Raw genomic sequence first — 22,955 nt, forward strand, 5'->3', positions numbered from 1 at the left:
TTTTTCTCATGTTTTGTCACACATTTCGACATGGAAAATGTAATACTTATTAAGCATTGTCCTTTCTTGTACAAAATGCTCAGTTATGGACTATTGTTTCTTGCCCATTGTTACTTGTTGTATCATGTAATACCTATTACGCATTGTCCTTCTTACGTAAACTGTTCAGTTATGGGCTATTGTTTATCGCTCATTGTTCTTTGTTTATATTGTAAATCTAATAAAAACAGATTTGATTAAAAAAAAATAAACGGAAGTGCGGGAGTAGAGCAGTAAGATGGCGGAGACCCAGCAGTCCACGAGTGACGGGAGTCCCAAGATGGAACTGGAGCCTGCCCCCCGAGGAGTCTAAAGCAGGAAGATTCCCGGGAGAAGCTGTGCCACAAGCACTGGTGACAGTGCCTGGCTCTGGAGGTTCCGGTCAAGTACCCACTGCTGCGCAGACTCTGATGATGCTTCTCTTAATTAAGTCACTGATACTGGGGGCCCCTGTATTCACCCTTTAGTGCCCAGCAGTGACTGCACCCTAAAGGGGGAAGCACTAGAAGGGAGGTCCCACCAGGTAAAGCCCAGGCCGCAGCAGCCCCAACAACCCCAGCCGCTGCATCCCTACTCTAGGCCTCTTAAAGGGCCAGTAGCCCACATGTTATCAAGGGCCCTGGTCATGAGAAGAAAATGGTGAGCCAAGATTAAAGCACATGCTGCCGTGTCAACGGCGGATGGCTATATCTTCTGTCTCAGTTGTGTCGCATCCTTAAAAAACGGCAACAGAGTAAAAAGACTGATCCTGCCCCCTATCAACAAGTTTGTCAGATTTGCACTAGGATGATAGAGGCTGTGACCCAAGAGGTGCAAACAAGAGACTTAAAGGAGATTTCCACAAACTGATCCCGGGCAACATAGGCCAAAATCTCCAAAAGGCCTTTCAATCTATCTGCCCCCTACAAACTGTCTACATTTGAAAAGTCAAGGTGTTAGACTAATTGCCTGGGGGCCTGATCCGGCCCACTCTAGCAGCCACAGAGCTGAGGCCAGGTCTACAGGCCTCCAGAGGTTCATCTAATTGGACAACTATGGCCCCATCCTACCTGTCCAAGTCAACAGGACCCGTTGGTCTCTTCCCTCCAAGTGTTAAAGGAGCCATAACCGAGGAGGAGCACCCTGATCCCTCAGCGATGGATCTCAAGTACCAAAGTGATCCCTCAGTGATGGATCCCAAGCAAAGTCATTCCAGTCAAGGTTCCTGTCCAGGTATGCCCAGGCCTACTCCTATGAGCGAGGAGGTTTGGCCTGATCATCGGGCACCAACTCATGTACCCAGGCCTACTCCAACTGTCAAGGAGGTTTGGCCTAACCAACGGGTACCCACGAAAGTTCCTGGGCCTACTCCTGCAGAGGCGGAGGTTTGGCCTGAAGAGCAGGCACCAACAAGTAATCCCTCTGTGGCGCAAGCCACTGCAGTGCAAGTGGTGGTTACAGTTAATCCCACCATCACTAATTCCAGTCTGTCCCATGTGTCCTGGGACACCCACATTGACCCCATGCAAGGGGCCCAGTCTCGCAACCCTAGGTACATCTCTAAACCTAGGACCCCACCTGGAAGGCAAGACTTGGAAAGAAAATTGCCTGAAAGAAAGAACGCTCTCTAAGTAACTTGTGTACAGTAAAATACCAAACTTGGTCGTGAGACTAGCTGCCTGTTGTGCAATAGCACTTTTATGGTTTCAGGTTTCCAGCAACCGTTCAAGATATGTATCTGACAAGACTGTGTCAAGAAAAGTTCTTCCACTTGTAACTGCAACCAATCTCGTAAGTCATGTGCCCGGCTTCAACCGAGAGACTCCTTGCTGTAGGACATTCTATTAAGTAATGTGCCCGGCTTCGGCCGAGAGACTCCTTCTGGTAGGAGATTCTATTAAGCTGCATACCAGTCTTCTCATGATGGGGACCCTGAGCTTAGGGCTGGGCGATGTGGCCAAATATTTGTATTGCGGTATTTTTTTTTAACTTATGGCGGTTCCACGGTATATAACGGTATTCCCCCCTCCCCCCCAAAAAATGATTAGCCTAGCTGCGCTGCCCCCATCGGGGTACTACTCACATCACCCGCAAGCGCTGCCCTCCTCGTCCTGTATGTTGCAGCCGTCGGCGCTGACACTCTATACTGTATCCCTATGCCCGGGCTGCAAAAGGTAAACAAAAATAAGATAATGCATGTCCAACGTCGGCCTTACGCTGGTGACGTGAACGTCGGACAGCCGTCAGCCTATCACTGGCCATAGCGATGTTCCGCCTCGGCCGGTGATAGGCTGAACCCACTGTCATGTAAGAAGCCGGCTTCTTACATGACAGTGCGCTCAACCTAACACCGGCCGAGGCAGAACATCGCTGCAGCCAGTGATAGGCTGATGGCTCTCAGATGCTCATGTCTCCAGGAAGGCTGAGATGTTCACGTCTCCAGGAAGCTGGTCCGGACCGACGGTGAAGGTGAGTTAAGGTTTATTTTGTTTACCTTTTGCAGCCCGGGCATAGAGATACAGTATAGAGCAGTAGTCTTTAACCTGCAGGAGTTGTAGTTTTGCAACATCTGGAGGTTGAAGACCACTAGTATAGAGTATCAGCGCCGGCAGCCGTAACTCGCGGGTCACATATGATTAGTTCCCTGATGTGGGGACAGCGCGCCGCAGCTGATAATTCATTCATTCATTAATTCATTAATTCCCGAGGGGGAGAGGCCAAACCGGTATTGCGGTATGGGTAAAAATTTATATCGTGCAGCACAAAAATTTCGGTATTCGGTATGAACCGGTATACCGCCCAGCCCTATCTGAGCTGACTGAAAAATGAACTCCTTATGTACATAAACTACTGAGCAGTACATGAACTCTAAAGTAATATATTTTGGTTCAGTAAAAATGGTTACGGAGGTACACTGACTTGTTGTGGTTCAAATGTGACAGTTCTGTCCTGTATTGTTAATGTCAGTAATAAGTAAAAATGTATAAGGTTGTTGTACACCAAAAGTCATTGTGTACAGTCATGTATGATGTTTGGTTGTCTTCTTGTAGGGGGTTTATCCTGACACGCTCGGGAGGAGCACATATTACCCCCATAGCCAGCATCTAGTGAAACAAATGTAAATAGTATGTGTAAGTATACTACAGTACACATAGTCCAGTATACACAAGTCAAGTATACTTCAGTCACATAAAATAGAGCTGTATCACTCACATTACAGTCTACTAACGGTAACATGTCTAATGTATCTAATGTCATATATCATCCTGTTCGTGCATAGGAAACTTTCCTGGCCAGTAAGTATTCCTGAAACTAACCTAAAGCACGTAAACAGTAAAGGTAACATGAATGTGAAAGTGTTATCTGTATCAAATGTCTAGCATGGAAATGTCTAGAGTAAACCAAAAATAGTTATCTGGGAGATGTGTTTTATGCCAAGGGACTCCAGTAGCCAAGGCATTGGGCAGAAAGCCTCCAGCACCCCAATCCGCAACTATAAGTCTAAAGTCATAAGTCTAGTTGTGTATACAATGTTTAGTAAATAATGTCTAGTATATAGTCTAGTTGTGTACAGTGCATCACATGCATAGTATATCGCATGCATAGTCAAAAATGTCATGTTCTGTCTAGTAAACAGTTATGAAAGTCAATAAATGCATAGTTAAAAGTGTCAGTTGTGTATAGTTAGCTATAATATGCATAGTCCAATTATAAAATGCATATTCCAGTTATGAAGTGCATAGTAAAGGTCTTTACAAGTGAAGAAAATGTATATGTACCAGTCCTATATGACCATCAATCCGGTTCACAATCCTGTTCAACTACAAAAGAGCGTGTATGGACTATTATACAAAGACTCTGGGCCAGATTTATCAAACTGTGTGAGAGAAAAAGTGGAGGGATTTTTCCACAACAACCAATCACAGCTCAGCTAATGAGCTCTGGTAAAGTGAAAGTTGAGCTGTGATTGGTTGCTGTGGAAAAATCTCCCCACTTTTTTTCTCTCTCACACAGTTTTATAAATCTGGGCCTCTAATGTTATTCGTTATTTCACCAGCCTGAAATGGACGTTTGTGCATAAAATGCCTCAGGACTGCATCTGGCCCCGCGGCCACTTCGTTCCTTAAGCCTGACAGTACCTTACGTCGAGGACGACTTATGTTAAGCGAGGGGGTTTGCAATGTCTCAGTACAGGTATATGTTCCTGTACTACCTGTAGGCCCTGTCAGGTTGAGTCCCTCAGTGACCTGGGGGCTCTCCTGCAGGGACTCCCCTTGTTCTCCTGTTGGTTTAATAAATGTGCGTATGTTCCTTAAATGCATAGACAGGATCCTTATATCTGTCATGTTATGTTATGCAGTTACATAATTTGTTGTAACATGTGCTCCCAGAGAGCACCAGCTTTAACCTATGACCCACAGCTTGACCAATGAGCTTTAGTCCAGAACCCCACTATATAAAGGGGTGGCCATCTTTAATTAGCTCTCTTTCCTCAGACTCTTCTAAGAGTAACATCTAAGTCTTTGCTGAAGCAGCTACCAGAGATCTCAGGACAAATGTTCAGCATCTGAAGTACAACAAAGCTGCAACCCTCCGGTATGTCTACAAGTCTATGTCTGCTGTCACTACAACTAGTCAAGTCTAATTACAAGTCAAAGTCAAGTGTATTACAAGTATTGGTCCAGCAAGCTGCGAGGTCCTCTGGGTCCTGGCCACCTCTCTGGGAAGATAATTACACCTGTCTTCTATTCAGTAAAGCCTCCGTTTACCCATAAGGCTAGGTTCAGACTACGGAATTTTCGCCTGCAATTTCAAAGCGAAAGGAAATTTCGCTTGCTAAAACGTATAGTGTAGGGAATGGTTTTCCGTCCACAATTTCACACTTCGGAATTTGTGAAGCGGAATTTGTGAACGGAAAATCCGCTTGGAAATTTCCGCCTGAAGAAAGGCGTTGCCCTTTGTTCAGGTTTAAATCCGCGCGGAACACATTGCAGTCTATTGGAGACTGCAGTGTCCGCGCGGTCCTAGTGCCGACTGATTCAGTCAGCGATGGCCGCACTCGGAATCTCCGGGCAGAAAATTTCCATAGTCTGAACCTAGCCTAACTGTTTGTGGACTCTTTATTCACTACTAGCCCGTGGGATAGCGGAGAATCCGGGTGTGTGGTGTTCCGGAACCCGAAAACCACACTGGCGTCACGAACACATAGGGGTACCATCCGACCCCCAGGGTTAATAACATCTGATCCCACCACTCACACCGCAACACCTGTGGTCCCGCCATTCACCGCAGCGCTGCACCACAGGTAGCTCCCAGGAACTCTGTACACCCGCTCGTGGTGAGGTATACAGGGGGAGCACCCCAGTACTTCATACACCTGGTCCCAGAGCAGTATACAGAAAGAGCTCCCCAGAACTCTATCATGCTTCCCTTGGTGCAGTATACAGGGGGACTTACCTGTACTCTATATACCTCCCCCATTGTGGTATACAGAGAGAACTCCACAGTACTCTATACACCTGCCCCTGATGCTATATACAAGGGAAACTCCCCTGAACTCTATACACCTGCTCCCGGTGTGGTATACGGAGGTAGCTCCACGTTACGCTATACACCTGCCCCGCTGCTGTATACAGGGGTACCTTCCTCTTCTATGTACGCCATACACCTGTCCCAGAGTGGTATATTTTTTTATTTTTTAAAATCTAAGAGCCGTCCCAGAGCGGTATTTTTATTTATTTTTAAATCTAAGAGCCGTCCCAGAGCGGTATACAGCAGGTACTGAATCTCTCCGCCAATTCTCGCATCCAAAAATAAACCTTCCCCGAGCGGCTCTCCTTTATAGCGCTCACTCCGCAGACACGCCCCCAGGCTGCCATCTAGCATGTGTCTGTAGGCTCCGCCCCTGGACGGTACAGTGGGCGGGGCTGGGAGATGACGGTTCTCCTCAGGGTTTGCGCTGCAGTTCACAGTAGTTTCGCTGCCGCTGGAGCTGTAACCGGGACCGAGTGACCGGCTCTTCCCGGGGGAGCCCCGCCATGGCTTTTGCCAACTTCCGCCGCATTTTGCGTTTCACTAGCGATAAGAAGAGGCTGCGGGAATACGAACATGTGCGGAGGGACGTGGACCCCAACACGGTGTGGGACATAGTCGGAGAACTGGGGGACGGAGCTTTCGGTAAAGTGTACAAGGTGAGCGGGCTGCCTGGGTCAGTGATGGGGTCGTGTGAGGGTACAGGTGGCACACCTGCCGTCAGCTGGACAGGAGAAGCTAGAGCAGGGTTTCCCAACCAGGATGCTTCCAGCTGTTGCAGAACTACAACTCCCAGCATGCCCGGACAGCCGAAGGCTGTCCGGGCATGCTGGGAGTTGTAGTTTTGCAACAGCTGGAGGCACACTGGTTGGAAACTATGCACTAGAGTGAGGGGGCAGGTGATGTCCAGGATTACCGCACAGCCCTACACGGGAAAATAGAACAGTTATTAGAATTTTGCGGTTTTGAAATCGCACCTTGTATGAATACAGTTCTAGCCCGGATTGTTAGATGCCCCATTATTCCGCACTGTATGGCAGTGGTCTCCAACCTGTGGCAAAACTCCAACTCCTAGCATGTTGACTGTCCGGGCATGCTGGGAGTTGTCGTTTTTTCCACAGCTGGAGGCACACTGGTTAGAGAGCACTGTTGTACGTTATGTCTCCTACATAGGTAGGAGCGTCTGTAAGGGGAGCCCCCCTGTAATGGGGGGGGGGGGATCCCATTGTGTGGATTAGTAGAGCTGTCACTGCCACATTGCTATGATGTACCTCATCCTCCACTCTCATGGCTATAGAGCACTCATTGCATCACTACATGACTGACTGCTGGAGCGTGCCAGGTAACACTTCACATTGTTAGTGTAAAGCAGAGGGTTCCCCTTTAACCTCTTAAGGACACAACCCATTTTTATATTTGCATTTTCCTCTTGTCCTTATTACATATTTTAATAGTTCGGACGGCTCCGTATGCAGCATTACCAAATTATTATTAATAAGAATAAAAATAAATAATATTGTTTTGATAAATGAAATGAGGAGGGTCATTTTAATTCTTTTCAAAGGATGGGATTTTATTTAATTAAAAAAATAATTTTTTATTTTACTTCAACGCTTAAAGCATACCTGTCAGATCCAACAAATATATATAATCACTCAGTACCTAATCCTGACCATGTACATCTAATTTTTGTGTCTAGCACCTTTATTTTTTTTTTTATTACACTTTTTTAGTTTAGCTCACTAGTCTGAATTCCTCTCAAAGGTAGGGGGTGTGGTCTCACTGTGCAGGTCTCCGCCCCCTCCCTCAGTATGTTGTCTGCTCACATCTTCCCTAGCATTAGCAAAACTACAACTCCCAGCATGTCCTCACTGTCAGGGCATGCTGGGAGTTGTAGTTTGACAGTTTACTGTACCCTAAACCTCTGCCCGCTATGCCCTCCCCACAGCGCCGTTTTCCGGGGATTGGCAGCTCCTGCGGGGGTGTCTTCTGCCCGCTCAGTCTGGTCAGGAGATTTATCCCCGCACATCCGCCACACTGTAAAGGACTCACCCGGGTGGCAGTGTCCGGGGGTTTTCAGCTCCCCCTCCTCTCCCGCTAAACATATATAAACATACTACCATGCAGTGGATGCTCGGGATGTGGGGGTGATGCCGATGCACCGCGACGCTTCCCCATCCTGCTCAGAGGCTCACTGAGGTCCGTGTGTGCGCTTGCTCCCAGCGCTGGATCTGCTGTCAATCAGAGGATGAGTCCATGACATAGGGGATGACCGCTGGACACGGCAGACTGATATGTGTCCAAGCATGGAGGGGGAAACCCTAGTTGACTGGCTTTTTCACCTTGAATTAGATAACATTTTCTAATGAAGGCAATTGCGAAACCTATTGGTTTTGCATGCTTTACAACATGTTAAACATTTTTGTATCTGACAGTGCCCATTTAGCACTTTAACACTTTAAAGGGGTACTCCGGCGATAAACATCTTATTCCCTATCCAAAGGATAAGGAATAAGAAGTCTGATTGCAGGGGTCCCGCCGCTGGGAACCCTTGCGGTCTCCGAGCCGGCAGCGGAGGCGTATGTAGCCATCAAGCCTCCTCCAATAGACATTAATGGAGGGGGCGTGGCATCTGTAGTCGCCAGTCATTGGGCACGAAGTGGAGTTCGCTCCGTGCACGGATGACCGGGGGGCCGCACCGGATATCGCAGGAGTCCCCAGTGACTGGACCCCCACGATCAGACAGCTTATCAGATAGGGGATAAGATGTTTATCGCCGGAGTACCCCTTTAAGTCCCCATTCACTGTACAATGCTATCGTGATCGGCGCTCTACTGATATAGCCTGGCTCTACCAGGTTGCATCAACTATTTAGCGGCAGATGGCTGGTAAAGGGACCCCTGCAATCATACTGCAGGGGTCCGATGAGCAGCAATAACTTACTATAATCTGTTTGTACTTGTTTTAGATGCCGTAATTGGCTTTGATCACAGCGTCTAAAGGACTAATGATGGGCAGCAGCGAGATCGCTGCTGCCCGTCATTAGCAATGGGTCCCCGGTTACTGATAGTAGCCATCACACCCCGCCTATGAGGTGAGTACCACACCTGTCTTCAGCATATGTGTGGCATTGCAGCTCAGTTCCATTTGAAGTGAATGGAGCCATGTTGTAATACCACATACAACCTGAGGACAGGTGTGGTGCTGTTTTTGGAAATAATTAGCTCAGTTTTTTTTTATTCCTGTATAACCCCTTTAAATGGTTACTGTAATTTTTATTTGCTAAAAAGAAAAAGTATCTACACCACAAAAAAATGCATCTTGTCAGTGTAAAATGACGAGAGTTTTTTTGGGGCGTTTTTATCATGCCAAGAATATGGCAAAAAAAAAAACAGTCAACCATAGCATTTAACGGGAGGAAGTAGGGCTGGGCGGTATACCGGTTCATACCGAATACCAAAATTTTTGTGCTGCACGATATGAATTTTAACCCATACCGCAATACCGGTTTGGCCCCTCCCCCTCGGGAATGAATGAATGAATCATCATATAATCAAATGTGACCCGCGAGCGCTGTTCTGCCCCCCCCCCCCCAATTAATTATTAGCCCAGCGCTGCGCTGTCCCCATCGGGGTACTACTCATATGTGTCACCTGCAAGCGCTGCCCTCCTCGTCCTCCTGTTTGTTGCTGCCGCCGGCGCTGACACTCTATACCAGTGGTCTTCAACCTCCAGATGTTGCAAAACTACAACTCCCAGCATGCCCGGGCATGCTGGGAGTTGTAGTTTTGCAACATCTGGAGGTCCGCAGGTTTAAGACTGCTGCTCTATACTGTATCCCTATCCCCTGGCTGCAAAAGGTAAACAAAATAAACTTTAACTCGCCTTCACCGTCCTTCCGGACCTGCTTCCTGGGGACGGGAACGTCGGACAGCCGTCAGCCTATCACCGGACGCAGCGATGTTCCGCCTCGGCCAGTGATAGGTTGAGCCCACTGTCATGTAAGAAGCTGGCTTCTTACGTGACAGTGGGCTAAGCCTATCACCGGCGGAACATCGCTGCGGCTGGTGATAGGCTGACGGCTGTCCGACGTGGCCGACGTCAGAACATGCGTAAGTTTATTTTGTTTACCTTTTGCAGCCCGGGCATAGGGATACAGCATAGGGATACAGCATAGTGTAGAGTGTCAGCGCCGGCGGCCACAACAAACTGGAGGACGAGGAGGGCAGCGCTTGCAGGTCACATGGGAGTAGTACCCCGATGGGGACAGCGCTGGGCTGATAATTAATTTGGGGGGAGGGGAGGAGGAGGACGAAATACCGTTCCATACCGTGGAACCGCCAAAAGTTACAAAAATTCCATGATACACACATTTGGTCATACCGCCCAGCTCTAGTAGGAAGGCCACTCTACCCACCTGTCCTATTCCTGAGAGCCCCAGTTAGGTAAACCCCTCCCTTTCCCAGGATTGCAGGACTGAACCTACATGGTGAGCTGCCCATCTGCCACTGAACGGGGGACCCAAATTCCTTCTCAGACTGGCATCTACTATAGCCCCAAAAAGGAAAAGTGTCTGGGGGCTGATAAATGTGCCCCTTAACCTAAGCACCTTTGTTACCAATGCATATAATCCAGAAAACTGTCATGATCACATTGTAAAATCTGCCCCCAATGTATATTAGAACGTTCTTTCTTGCTCTGGTGAATAGTTTCTACTTATGTAACTTCTTACAGCCCATTTACTGTTTGTCAAAGGGCCCTAAACTAGGATGATTTCTAAGCAAAACTGCCAGATAGCAATGGGGTGTCCGAAGTCAATTGTCTGCCTGTATAGCAGCGTGGAGCCTTCTTTCCTCCCCCTCTCATCTCATATATTGTTTGGTTAGCTTGTGTAGAAAAATAAGATTTACGTCATGTTGTGTGTGGATCTGTGGAATACAGAACCCTCCATAATAGTACAGTTATGGCACCAACTTTGGCTATCGCACAGTTTGTAGCTTCATTGTTTTTAGACCTTTTAGTTGAATGTTTGTTTCTATTGTTACTAAAGTACAACTATAAGTATTTCATAAGTTTTTTTATTTTTATAATTTTTTTAACTATTTTATAGAAAAATACATAGTTTATGCAAAGACTCAATATTTACAGTGTTAACCCTTCATTTTCAAGACTTGTAATTCTCCCTATTATGCTGGATACCAGATTCTGGGCCACATCCTGGCTGAGGACAACCCATTCTTTCCTGTAGTTGATTCAATGGGAATGTCACTGAAAGTCTTAAAGGGGTACTTCGAGGCATCAACTGGTGCCAGAAAGTTAAACGGATTTGTAAGTTACTTGTATTTAAAAATCTTAATCCTTTCAGTACTTATCAGTTGCCGTATAATACAGAGGAAGTTCTTTTCTTTTTGAATTTCTTTTCCATCTGACCACAGTGCTCTCTGCTGACACCTCTGTCCATGTCAGGAACTGTCCAGAGCAGGATAGGTTTGCTATGGGGAATTGTTCCTGCTCTGGACAGTTCCTGACATGGATAGAGGTGTCAGCAGAGAGCACCGTAGTCAGACAGAAAAGAAATTCAAAAAGAAATGAACTTCCTCTTTAGCATACAGCAGCTGATAAATACTGGAAGGAATGCGATTTTTAAATAGAAGTAATTTACAAATCTGTTTAACTTTCTGGCACCAGTTTATTTAAAAAACAAAGAGTACCCCTTTAAGGAGCATCTCTCATACATAATATGGGTAATACTTAAAGGCAATCTGTCATCATTTTCATCTGCACTAACCTGTGGGTACAGACAGGTAGTGCAGGTGTCACTGATGACAACGATACTTACCTGATCCAGTTCCGCGCTTTGGTTATCCAGCTATCCTCTTCTGTATCTTCCGCTTTGGGTTTGACTTGGAGTATGGGCGGAGCTTAGTGACGTCACTGCTGTTGTTTGTTAGCAGCGGGACCCAGCAGAGAACAGCAGTGGTGATGTCACTAAACTCCGCCCAGTGTAGGTGACACTCATGATAGATTTCCTTTAATAGGATCACCAAGGGGCTTCTCTTGTCAAATTAAAGGGGTATTCCCGTCTCGTTCATTTATGACCTAATCTAGATGCGTGTTCCACCACTGGGACCTGCACCTATTTCCGAATGCAGTAATTATTCTTTTTTTAAATAACTAAGCTTGCATTTGACGCAGACACGTTGTAGTCCCCTGTCAGCATCCCTTTTTTCCTGGTTACCAACATATATCACAAAATCTGCACCATATAATATGTAAAGATATTCTGAGGATTGAGATCAGTTTTTAAGTCCCAGCTAAAATAAAACTAGAAGTTATTCTGGTTGCATGGTCTCTGCCCTTCCTTTGTGGTTATGTGTAATGTGTTGCTAAATTACTTTGGCTTCTGGTTCACATAGGAGTCAGTTTAGCATTAAACAGCTCAATTAATTCCTTATACTTCTGACTACAGTATGTGTAACTGTGACCGGTTCCAGTATGCTACCATTTATTTTAGAGTTAGAGCTGTATTTATTCAACACAATCGCTGACTCCTGTTATATATATTTACTTATACCGTATATACTCGAGTATAGGCCGAGTTTTTCAGCACGATTTTTCGTGCTGAAAACACCCCCCTCGGCTTATACTCGAGTGAACTCCCCCACCCGCAGTGGTCTTCAACCTGCGGACCTCCAGAGGTTTCAAAACTACAACTCCCAGCAAGCCCGGGCAGCCATCGGCTGTCCGGGCTTGCTGGGAGTTGTAGTTTTGAAACCTCCGGAGGTCCGCAGGTTGAAGACCACTGCGGCCTTCAACATCATCCAGCCCCCTCTCACCCCCTTTAGTTCTGAGTACTCACCTCCGCTCGGCGCTGGTCCGGTCCTGCAGGACTGTCCGGTGAGGAGGTGGTCCGGTGGGATACTGGTTCCGGGCTGCTATCTTCACCGGGGAGGCCTCTTCTAAGCGCTTCGGGCCCGGCCTCAGAATAGTCACGTTGCCGTGACAACGACGCATAGGTGCGTTCATTGCCAACGTACTTCTGCGTCATTGTCAAGGCAACGCCTCTATTCCGGGCCGGAAGCGCGGAGAAGAAGCGCCCCCGGTGAAGATAGCAGCCCGGACCACCTCCCCACCGGACCACCTCCTCACCGGACAGCCCTGCAGGACCGGACCAGCGCCGAGCGGAGGTGAGTACTCAGAACTAAAGGGGGGTGAGAGGGGGCTGGATGATGTTGAAGGCCGCAGTGGTCTTCAACCTGCGGACCTCCGGAGGTTTCAAAACTACAACTCCCAGCAAGCCCGGACAGCCGATGGCTGCCCGGGCTTGCTGGGAGTTGTAGTTTTGAAACCTCTGGAGGTCCGCAGGTTGAAGACCACTGAGGGCGAATGATGAGAAGAGGATGATGAAGGGGGGTGGGGATGATGAAGGGGGGGTGTGGGATGATAAGGGGATGATGAAGGGGGGATGTGCGGGATGATAAGGGGATGATGAAGGGGGGATGTGTGGGATGATAAGGGGATGATGAAGGGGGGATGTGTGGGATGATAAGGGGATGATGAAGGGGGGATGTGCGGGATGACAAGGGGATGATGAAGGGGGGATGTGCGGGATGATAAGGGGATGATGAAGGGGGGATGTGTGGGATGATGACAAGGGGATGATGAAGGGGGGATGTGTGGGATGATAAGGGGATGATGAAGGGGGGATGTGTGGGATGATAAGAGGATGATGAAGGGGGGATGTGTGGGATGATGACAAGGGGATGATGATGAGGATGTTAATGACGGGTCTGGATGATGACAGGGGGGGATGAGGTATTTCCCACCCTAGGCTTATACTCGAGTCAATAACTTTTCCTGGGATTTTGGGTTGAAATTAGGGGTCTCGGCTTATACTCGGGTCGGCTTATACTCGAGTATATACGGTAAGTGACACAGCTACACAGATCGCTGGAACTAAGCAGCCAATGCACTATTAGGTCTGCATTAGGGATTGACCAAAATAGATTTTTTAGGGCCGATACAGATGCCGATAATCTGTAACCTTTCAGGCCGATAGCCGATAACTTATACCGATATTCGGCTTATTGGCAGAAAGTGGCCAGGCCAGGTACATGAAATGGGGGGGGGGGGGGAATTAAGTATATTCCTCCCCATTTCATATCCAAATAGTTAAAATGTATCTGTCGATAGCAAAAGATTTTTATATATTGCAGATAATTCCATTATATGTATATTTGTAGTATAGATTGGTTAAAAATTGTGTATATTTTTGGGTGAAAAAAACGCTGTCCCTGCAGCTATTGTATGTTTCTCTGTCCAAATACAGAAGTGTGGGCAGGACAAGCAGAGCCCTGCTTGTCCTCGGGGCGCGGAGCCCTGCTTGTCCTCGGGGCGCGGAGCCCTGCTTGTCCTCGGGGCGCGGAGCCCTGCTTGTCCTCGGGTCGCGGAGCCCTGCTTGTCAACCCACACTTCCTGTGTTTGGTCTCTTCACATAGACACACAGGTTATAGCTGAAGGGACAAAAATGTACACAAGTTTTTAACCAATGTTTATTACAAATATACATGTTATTTTCTACATTGTATTAAAAAGTTTATTGCTAAGGACAGGTACACTTTAACACAACATGGAGGTAATTGGGCCACTTCATTTAACCAGAGTGGGGACAAGGTGATTTTAGTGCTCCTGCGAGTCCCCTCCATGGTACACAGCTATTTCTCATCCTCTGCATGTCAAGGGGCACAACCAGAGCTGTTTGCCAGTACTACACACAGGGACATTCTTACTTCTCTAGCCCATTACAGGATAGCTCCTACTGCTGTCTTCTATGCCATAACATATAGGGATCGACCGATTATCGGATTGGCCTATATTATCGGCCGATATTCATGATTTTTTAAAGTTATCGGTATTGGCATCTAACCTTGCCGATAATGCTGATGTGTCCAGCGCGTGCGCCCCCGATACCTGCTGCTGTGCAGCCCAGCTCCGCTGTCCCGTTTTCCCGATCGCATCATGGCGTCCTATAGAGGAGCATGTGACACACACATCACTCCTAGCCCCCCTGCGCCCAGGTTAATGCTATGGAGGAAGCAGAGTGACGTGTATGTCACATGCTCCTCCATAGGATGCCATGATGCGATCGGGATAATGGGACAATGGAGCGGCAACACCTGAAGACAGCCGCAGGTGAGATGTCTACAAGAGGGGGGGCTGTACATAAGGGGGAGGGCCTGCTGTCTATCAGGGGGGAGGGCTGCTGTCTATCAGGGGGGAGGGCTGCTGTCTATCAGGGGGGAGGGCTGCTGTCTATCAGGGGGGAGGGCTGCTGTCTATCAGGGGGGGGGGCTGCTGTCTATCAGGGGGGGGGCTGCTGTCTATCAGGGGGGGGGGCTGCTGTCTATCAGGGTAAGGGGGGGGGCTGCTGTCTATAAGGTAAGGGGGGGGGCCTGCTGTCTATAAGGGTAAGGGGGGGCCTGCTGTCTATAGGGGGGGGGGACCTGCTGTCTATAGGGGGGGGGGGCACCTGCTCTCTATAAGCAGGGGGGGGCACCTGCTCTCTATAAGGAGGGGGGGGCACCTGCTGTCTATAGGGGGGGGGCACCTGCTGTCTATAGGGGGGGGGGCACCTGCTCTCTATAAGGGGGGGGGGCACCTGCTCTCTATAAGGGGGGGGGGCACCTGCTCTCTAAAAGGAGGGGGGGCACCTGCTCTCTATAAGGAGGGGGGGGCACCTGCTGTCTATAAGGAGGGGGGCACCTGCTGTCTATAAGGAGGGGGGGGGGGGCACCTGCTGTCTATAAGGAGGGGGGGGCACCTGCTGTCTATAAGGAGGGGGGAGGGGGCACCTGCTGTCAATAAGAAGGGGGGGGGACCTGCTGTCTACAAGGGGAGAATATCGGTATACGTTACCGGCTATCGGCCTGAAAGTTCACAGGTCATCGATATCGGCTCTAAAAAATCATTATCGGTCGATCCCTAATAACATACTGCTGGTGAAAGTTCAGTGGACTGAAGGGTGATTTCCAATACACTGCTAAAGTTGGCATATGAATGGAGAAGGGATTACTGATGCACTTGGTTTACAAGGTGTATGTTCGCCCGGTGGAATGTCCGTAAGGAATTCTGCTGGAATATTCCTCACGTACATTCTGCTGCAGCAGAGTCCTGTTGATTTCAATGGGTTTCTGCTGCACTGGGCACATGGTGGAATTTCTGTGGCAGATGTCTCTGCTGCAGAAAGAATAGACTTGACATTTTTTCCTGTGGATTTCTCTTGGAAATGCATTGAGACATTTATGAGCCTGCGCATTTTCCAGGTGGACATTCGGCACATTTTCCTACAGTGTGAACATAACCTAAGCAACTAAATAATTAAGCACAGCTTCAAATCTGCAGCATCACGTATGCACAAGATACTGTACGTGTCAATACACCCTTAAAATATATATACAAACAAAAACAGCTTGTATAAACTTTCAGTTCTCATGTTCTGCTGCCACATCCATGGAACCATCTATCTCACTATAAATTCTCCCACAGTTCTGCTACTCACTTTCAGGGTGTATATATTATTTTTTAACTTTAGTGGTTCCAGCCACATTCATGACGTCATGTGTGAAACCATGCCAGCTATTCTGTATTTTGAGGACTGATAAGCGGTGCATAGCAGGAAGCTTGTGTAGTACAATGGGGGGATTTATCAACAGGTTTAGACCTTTTTTTGTGGATAAAAATGTCTGTTGCGCGCAATTTTCTGTCACAAATTTTGATACTGGTACACAAAGTGACTTTTCTTAAAAAAACAAGTTTGTTGCAAATCTACACCAGCCCAGACCTGGAGTACAAAATTTACTTGGAGAGCAATAAAAAAAAATAAAAAAAAAAGTCAACATTTTTGCACAGTGGGGTAAAAAGTCTTAGAAAAGCTACAGAGGAGGAATCATACAAAGTGGTGTTCTGAAGTGATGTATTTATTTTTTTCTTACGTGTGCCAAATTTATCACTAGCTGTGCGATTTTATGATAAATGTAACACATAAGGAAAACACTTTTTTTGTGCGACTTTTGTGGGTAAGCAACAGCCTTACCTAAGCAAATTTCAGTTTTCTCTTTGCAGTGGCCACGTATTTATTATGTGCAAAAGTCGCACGTAGGCAAAAATAAAGTCGCAAACTCCTTACAAAAAGTTAAGTTTGCTCCAGGTCTGACCTGGAGTGCAAAACTCCCATACAAGAGCAAATTTAAAAAGTCTCACAAAAGTCTCAGCTGCAACTTTTGTGTTTTGTTTATGTGCTCCAAATTCATCGACCCCATGTGATAGTATGATAAATATGTAGCACATAAGCAAAACAAAAGCAAAAAACAATGCCTTCAGAACTCGCTTACCAAAGAAAAAATGATAACTGTTCCTCTGAGTTTTGCCACTGACTAACACCCTTCTGTGGGCTTCCTTATCAATTCTAAGCTGTGAATTCCGATATCAAGTTGTGGCTTAGGGTATTTCCTGTAAGCTAAAGTGACATAAGGGTAGCTTCTATAGATTGTAACTGTCTTGGGAATAAGAAAAATAGGAACTTATTATATTTTAACACGTTATGACCTATAAATATGGTTCTGTGATGGAGAAACTTGTGTAAGTTGTTTCAGATCCGATATACTTACAATGTAAACCTGTTGTCACCACAGCGCTGGTCTCCAGTGTCAACAACGGCAGCAGCTTTAGGGTATTCACACTGAGGAATTGGGGCGGAAATCAAGCAGAAATTTTCTGCCTCAAAATATTGTTACTTTTCCACAAGAACTCACAGAGATTTTGCGCGGAATTGGAGCGGAATTGGAGCGGAATTCCACACGCGGAAATGAAAATTTCAAGCGGAGGAGGAGAAGAGTATAATAAATTTATTATCTTCTTTTTTTATTTTTATTTTTTTCATGCGGAAATTCTGTGCAAATTCCACACGATTTCCGCGCCATTTCCGCGCCAATTCCTCGTGGAAATGATTCTGACTGAAAAAAATAAATCAACATTGATCTCTATGGGAGTAAGACGCTGATTCCGCCTGAAAGAAAGAACATGTTCTTTCTTCAAGTGGAACATACTTCCTCGTCAGAATTCTGCTTGAGGAAATTCCTCAGTGTGAACTGAGGGGCAGAAATTCTGCACAACTCTATGGGGATTTCACTGCTGAATGAATTGGAGAGGAAAAAGCGAGCAGAATTATTCGTGGAAATTCCTCTCCAATTCCTCAGTGTGAACGTGCCCTTATAGTTGCAATGAGAAACTACTGCACTTTTTACTGCACTTTTTACTTGTACTCCATATATTTATTTTTTTATTTTTTTGGGTGTTTCGGAATTTTCTGTGAAAACTAAATTTAATGACACCACCACCAGCCATACCCCCTGCCTAATATTGTGTAGGTCCTCCTCATTTAGCTTAATCCTGCTGAAGAATGGTCTTCACAAGACATTTATAGGTGTCCTTTTATCAAAACCTGTCCAGAGGAAAAGTTGTTGAGTTGCCCATAGCAACCAATCAGATTGATTCTTAATTTTTCAGAGGCCTTTAAAAAAAATAAAAATAAAAAATGATGAAAGAAGCGATCTGATTGGTTGCTATGGGTAACTCAACAACTTTTCCCCTGGACAGGTATTGATAAATCTTCCCCACAGTCTCCATAGCCTTGTGTATGTATATCTATTTGTGAAGTATGTTTCCACATTGATCAACTGGTGCCAGGAAGTTAAACAGATTTGCAAATTACTTCTGTGAAAAAAAAAATCTTAATCCTTACAGTACTTTTTAGCTGCTGAATACTACAGAGGAAATTATTTTCTTTTTGGAACACAGAGCTCTCTTCTGACATCACGAGCATAGTGCTCTCTGCTGACATCTCTGTCCATTTTAAGAACTGTCCAGAGTAGGAGAAAATCCCCATAGAAAACATATGCTGCTCTGGACAGTTCCTAAAATGGACAGAGATGTCAGCAGAGAGCACTGTGGTCAGAAAAAAAAAGAATTTACTGGAAGGATTAATATTTTTAATAGAAGTCATTTACAAATCTGTTTAACTTTCTGGCTCTTTCTGGCAAAAATAAACTTTTCCACTAGAGTACCCCTTTAAGGATACTTCTTGAAGTGCCAAAGACTCCCATGGTATTAATTCAATGCCTTATGTAGGGAGATCCACTGTTCAATCTTTGGTATCATTGTATCCCCAGAGGTCACTATGATGGCATATTGTATGTATGTTTATAGATTGTAACACTGTGGCCCTCATTTACTTAGAAAATCGGGTTGTAAGTCTATCTTGCTTTCTTACCCGACTGCTTTTTTCCCTGGTATTTATTATTATGTTGCATCCTGTTTGTCGCACGTGGGTTTTGTTGGTTTTGGTTTCCAACTCCTCTGAGTTGTCGGGAAAAAATCCACAGCAATTCAACAAATTTGGGTTGGAAACCTTTATAAATACGTGGGAAAGCTCCGAAATGTCGGGTTACGCCCCTTTTTCGGGTTTGGGAGAATCCACATCGGGTCCGTCGGGAAAAAATGTTGCATCGTGTCGCAGACAGGCGCACGATGTCTGCGACATGTCGCAGACAAACATGCGCCACAAAAAACAGACAAAAGAAGTCGGGTTTAGAATAGTAAATGAGGGCCTGTGTGATTCATGTTATTTGCATCTCTATTTGCTGTTACGCGGTTATGAAGCTACAAGGGCGACAGTTTCATGCCAAAACAAAGAACCAAAACACAGATGCATTACATGCCGATTGCCAGAAAGGTCCTTTTATTGTCTTTTTATTTTTTGTGTATATTTTTAATGTGGAATATTCTTGTGCACGTATTTTAAATTTTTTGCTTAAGAATTCACTGCAATTGATATCCGCATCATGGAAAAAAAGTGATCTGCTGGATTCATTGCAGAGTTGCCTAGTTGCAGTTTAGCCTCATAGAATGAGGATAAATCATGTACAAATCTGCAGACAAATCCACAGCAAAGACATTGCACATCAGGATCCGGAATTCTACCACTGAATAACAAGTTTTTTTTTTCTCCTGGCATTGTATAAATTTAACCCAACAATTACCTAGCACATGTGCACTGCATAAAATGAGCCTAAAGCACTTTGGGCTGTTATGGCAGCATGGAATACTAGGGCTCTGTTTGCATCTACATCTGAGCTTCCCTTACTCATAAAGAAGGGCAAAAAATGACACAAGTGTGAACAGATCCATACCAATTGCTTGCATTGCTGTCTTACTGGACTGTTTATAGCAATAATGGATAGGATTTCTGTTTCTGCACTTTGCCAGTGTATAAAAGCAGTGTTTCTCAACAACCAGGGTGCCTCCAGCTGTTGCAAAACTACAACTCCCAGCATGCCTGGACAGCCTTTGGCTGTCCAGGCATGCTGGGAGTTGTAGTTTTGCAATAGCTGGAGGCACGCTGGTTGAGATGGAATGGGATAAAGTGAAGAAACGCACTCTTGAAATCTCTTGAAACCCTATGTTAAAGGGGTACTCCAGTACTAGACATCTTATCCCCTATGCAAAGCCCATCCATCTCTAACCGAGCGCCCTGGCGTTATAAACATTTTATGTTTATTTTTATTTATGTCTATGTGAGAGGCAGAGATGTGTATCTCCGGATCTCCCATAAATAGATATGGAGGGGACGTGTCTGCCACAGCTTCGGGCAATGGTTGAGAGTAATCCGGCACGAATTGCTCTGTGCACGCGGAATACCAGGGTCCCGGACAGGAGATCGCAGGGGGGCCCATCGGCCGGACCCCCTATGATCAGACAGTTATCCCTTATCCTGTGGATAGGGGATAAGATGTCTAGTAGCGGAGTACCTCTTTAAGTTGGTGTGGTTTAATGGCATAATACTCCAGATGTTGTACAATTATACATTTGGCTGTGTGTCTGTGTTTTATTTAGTGAATTTCCTGCATTGAATGGTGTATACAATGTATTTCATGGCTGTTGTCTTTTACTCAGCATTTTCTTTAGTTGCAACCGAAAGTCGTGAACAGAGTTGACTCAGAGCTACATCCTGTGCACACCCAAATGCAACTTCTTATCACACGCCTGAGGCCTTGCTGTTTGTGTTGATAAAACGAACATAAGTCTCAACTAATACCATAGATCACCATTCCCGTCTTCCCTCCCTTGTCCCCAACCCTGTGGCCCTGATTTTCCAATGTATCAGTTGTTCTAATGTTTTGTGTTAATACTCCGTAGATCTCGGCAGCCTGTCTGCGCTCCTAGAAGGTTTATCAACATGCAGCCCTCTTAGCAAAAAATAGTGTTGTGTGCCGAGCGCTGTTTACTCACTTAACTGTTTGATTCCTATTGGGTTAATATATAAGCAAATGAAATGTAGCTGCTTGTTCTTGGCACGTGAAGGGGCTGTTGTCCTCTTCTCTCGGTCATAGCCCTATTCTTGGCGTGTTTACACAGATATTGGTCACTTAAGCAGTGTTATCTGAAAATAGCATTATATCTAGGGACTTGGTTGGTTCCGAGAGAATCTTTTGCTCATATCCACGAAAAGGAAAAGAGTATACTACACAGATCCATACCAATTGCTTTATTATTAACATGGGAGCTTATGGGTGATGGATGCCACTGTGTGCCTAGAGAGTGACATCTGTCGGAGGTATGTGTTGGGTAATCCTCATTTAAAAAATAAAGAAGTATAAATATATGGCAAAAGTATAAGGACACCTACACATTACAACTACAGGAGCTTTTTAGGATGCTCAGTTTTAAATCATTAGGCATTAATATGGAGATGTCGCCCTTTTGTAGTTTCCGCTTTCAATCTTTTGGAAAGACTTTCTACAAGATTTACACAAAAAAGGAGGGAGTCGTCTCAAAAAAATGGAGATTTATCAAAACCTGTGTGGAGGAAGAGTGGACCAGTGGCCATTAGCAACCCATCAGATGGCCTCTCTAATTAAAAAAAAAAAAAAAAAAAAAACTCGTTGCTATGGGCAACTGCACCATTTCTGCACAGATTTTGATAAATCTCCCCCTTTGGTCTTTTGGAGAGGTTTCACTTTAGTAAGGGAAGTGGCTCAGGAGAGCCTCATGTTACCAAAAAAAGCCTGGCCTGCAATCTCTGTTCAGGTTTATCCTAAATGTGTTCGATGGGATGGAGGTCAGGGCTTAGTGCGGGCTAGTCAAGTTTTTCCATACCTAACTCATGCGGTCAGCCCTTTATAGATTCTGCCATGAAGTAAAGAAATGTCATGAGCTGGCTTTTTGCAGTGGTGGTGTCCTATTTACAATACCACACTGGATTTCAGTGAGCTCTATAGGAGGACCCATTATTTCACAAATGTTTGTAAAGGTGACTGGCAATGGGACTGGGTAAAACCCCTAAATTCAATGATTATTAGGTTTGTGCCAGTTCTGTTCTCCATATAGTTTGTGGTCGTGGCCCATGATAGTGGAATTGGACGTACTTACCAATGCTTGTCTTGATCTGTTTGTTTCACAACTCGTCCACCTGTAAAACACATCCTGCCACTGAACACACATGCCTTAACCTGGACTGATACTAACTGACCCTTATTACTGAATCTTAACAGCGGTTGAATTGTGCCCAAACCGCGAACGAGGGCACGCCTATAGTGGGCATGCCCTATTGGTGATAAATGAAAAATGGGTTTGGGAGGGTGGGCAACGCTGTGCGATGAACGTGCCGGCTTGCAGAGAGGCCGAACGTTAAATACACCCGGCCCCTCCCACAAATTCAGCCGTAGGCTTCCCACTTGTGGTCGTGGCCCATGATAGTGGAATTGGACGTACTTACCAATGCTTGTCTTGATCTGTTTGTTTCACAACTCGTCCACCTGTAAAACACATCCTGCCACTGAACACACATGCCTTAACCTGGACTGATACTAACTGACCCTTATTACTGAATCTTAACAGCGGTTGAATTGTGCCCAAACCGCGAACGAGGGCACGCCTATAGTGGGCAAAAAATGATAACACGGTTAGGTAAATGGTGAAAGCAAATGACTTTTATTTGTTACAGCACTAAAAATCTGAATACATCCGCCATTTCTAACTGGGGGTTGGGAATGTATGCCGCATAGGCATCTGAGTTCCATCTTCCTAATTTTTTAAGTATATGGACCGGTACTCCGTGTTTGGAGGCTGCTCCAATGCGGAACGAGTGTCCTGAGTAGCAGCGTGGGTCAAGACCTAACAGCCTAATCAATGTGCGTACATGACTGACAAACTGAGCGGTGGTGAGGGGAGCTGAATCAAATGGCAGCAATGGCCTTACCTCCGGTTTGCCATTCATGATGTTTACCCACTCCGCGAGTACTGCTAGGGGGCACCAGGGGTTGCCGGAGGGATAATACCGCACCACAGTG

General features: G+C 45.9%; 1 protein-coding gene across 2 annotated transcripts in view; it reads left to right on the plus strand.

Moving 5' to 3' along the window:
• Positions 1-4,024: 4,024 nt before the first annotated feature.
• STK10 (serine/threonine kinase 10) overlaps positions 4,025-22,955 on the plus strand; it is a 124,114-nt gene continuing 105,183 nt past the window's right edge. The window contains exon 1 of one of the 2 annotated variants that reach the window (XM_056574824.1): positions 4,025-4,212. In XM_056574824.1, the coding sequence (XP_056430799.1) occupies positions 4,177-4,212 (36 nt within the window). In that variant the 5' untranslated portion in view covers positions 4,025-4,176. Of the gene's footprint in view, positions 4,213-5,929; positions 6,210-22,955 lie in introns of those variants that run through there. The other variant, XM_056574823.1, reaches the window with a different exon arrangement.

Source organism: Hyla sarda, chromosome 4 (genome assembly GCF_029499605.1).
Source record: "Hyla sarda isolate aHylSar1 chromosome 4, aHylSar1.hap1, whole genome shotgun sequence".
NCBI classification, from domain to species: domain Eukaryota; kingdom Metazoa; phylum Chordata; class Amphibia; order Anura; family Hylidae; genus Hyla; species Hyla sarda.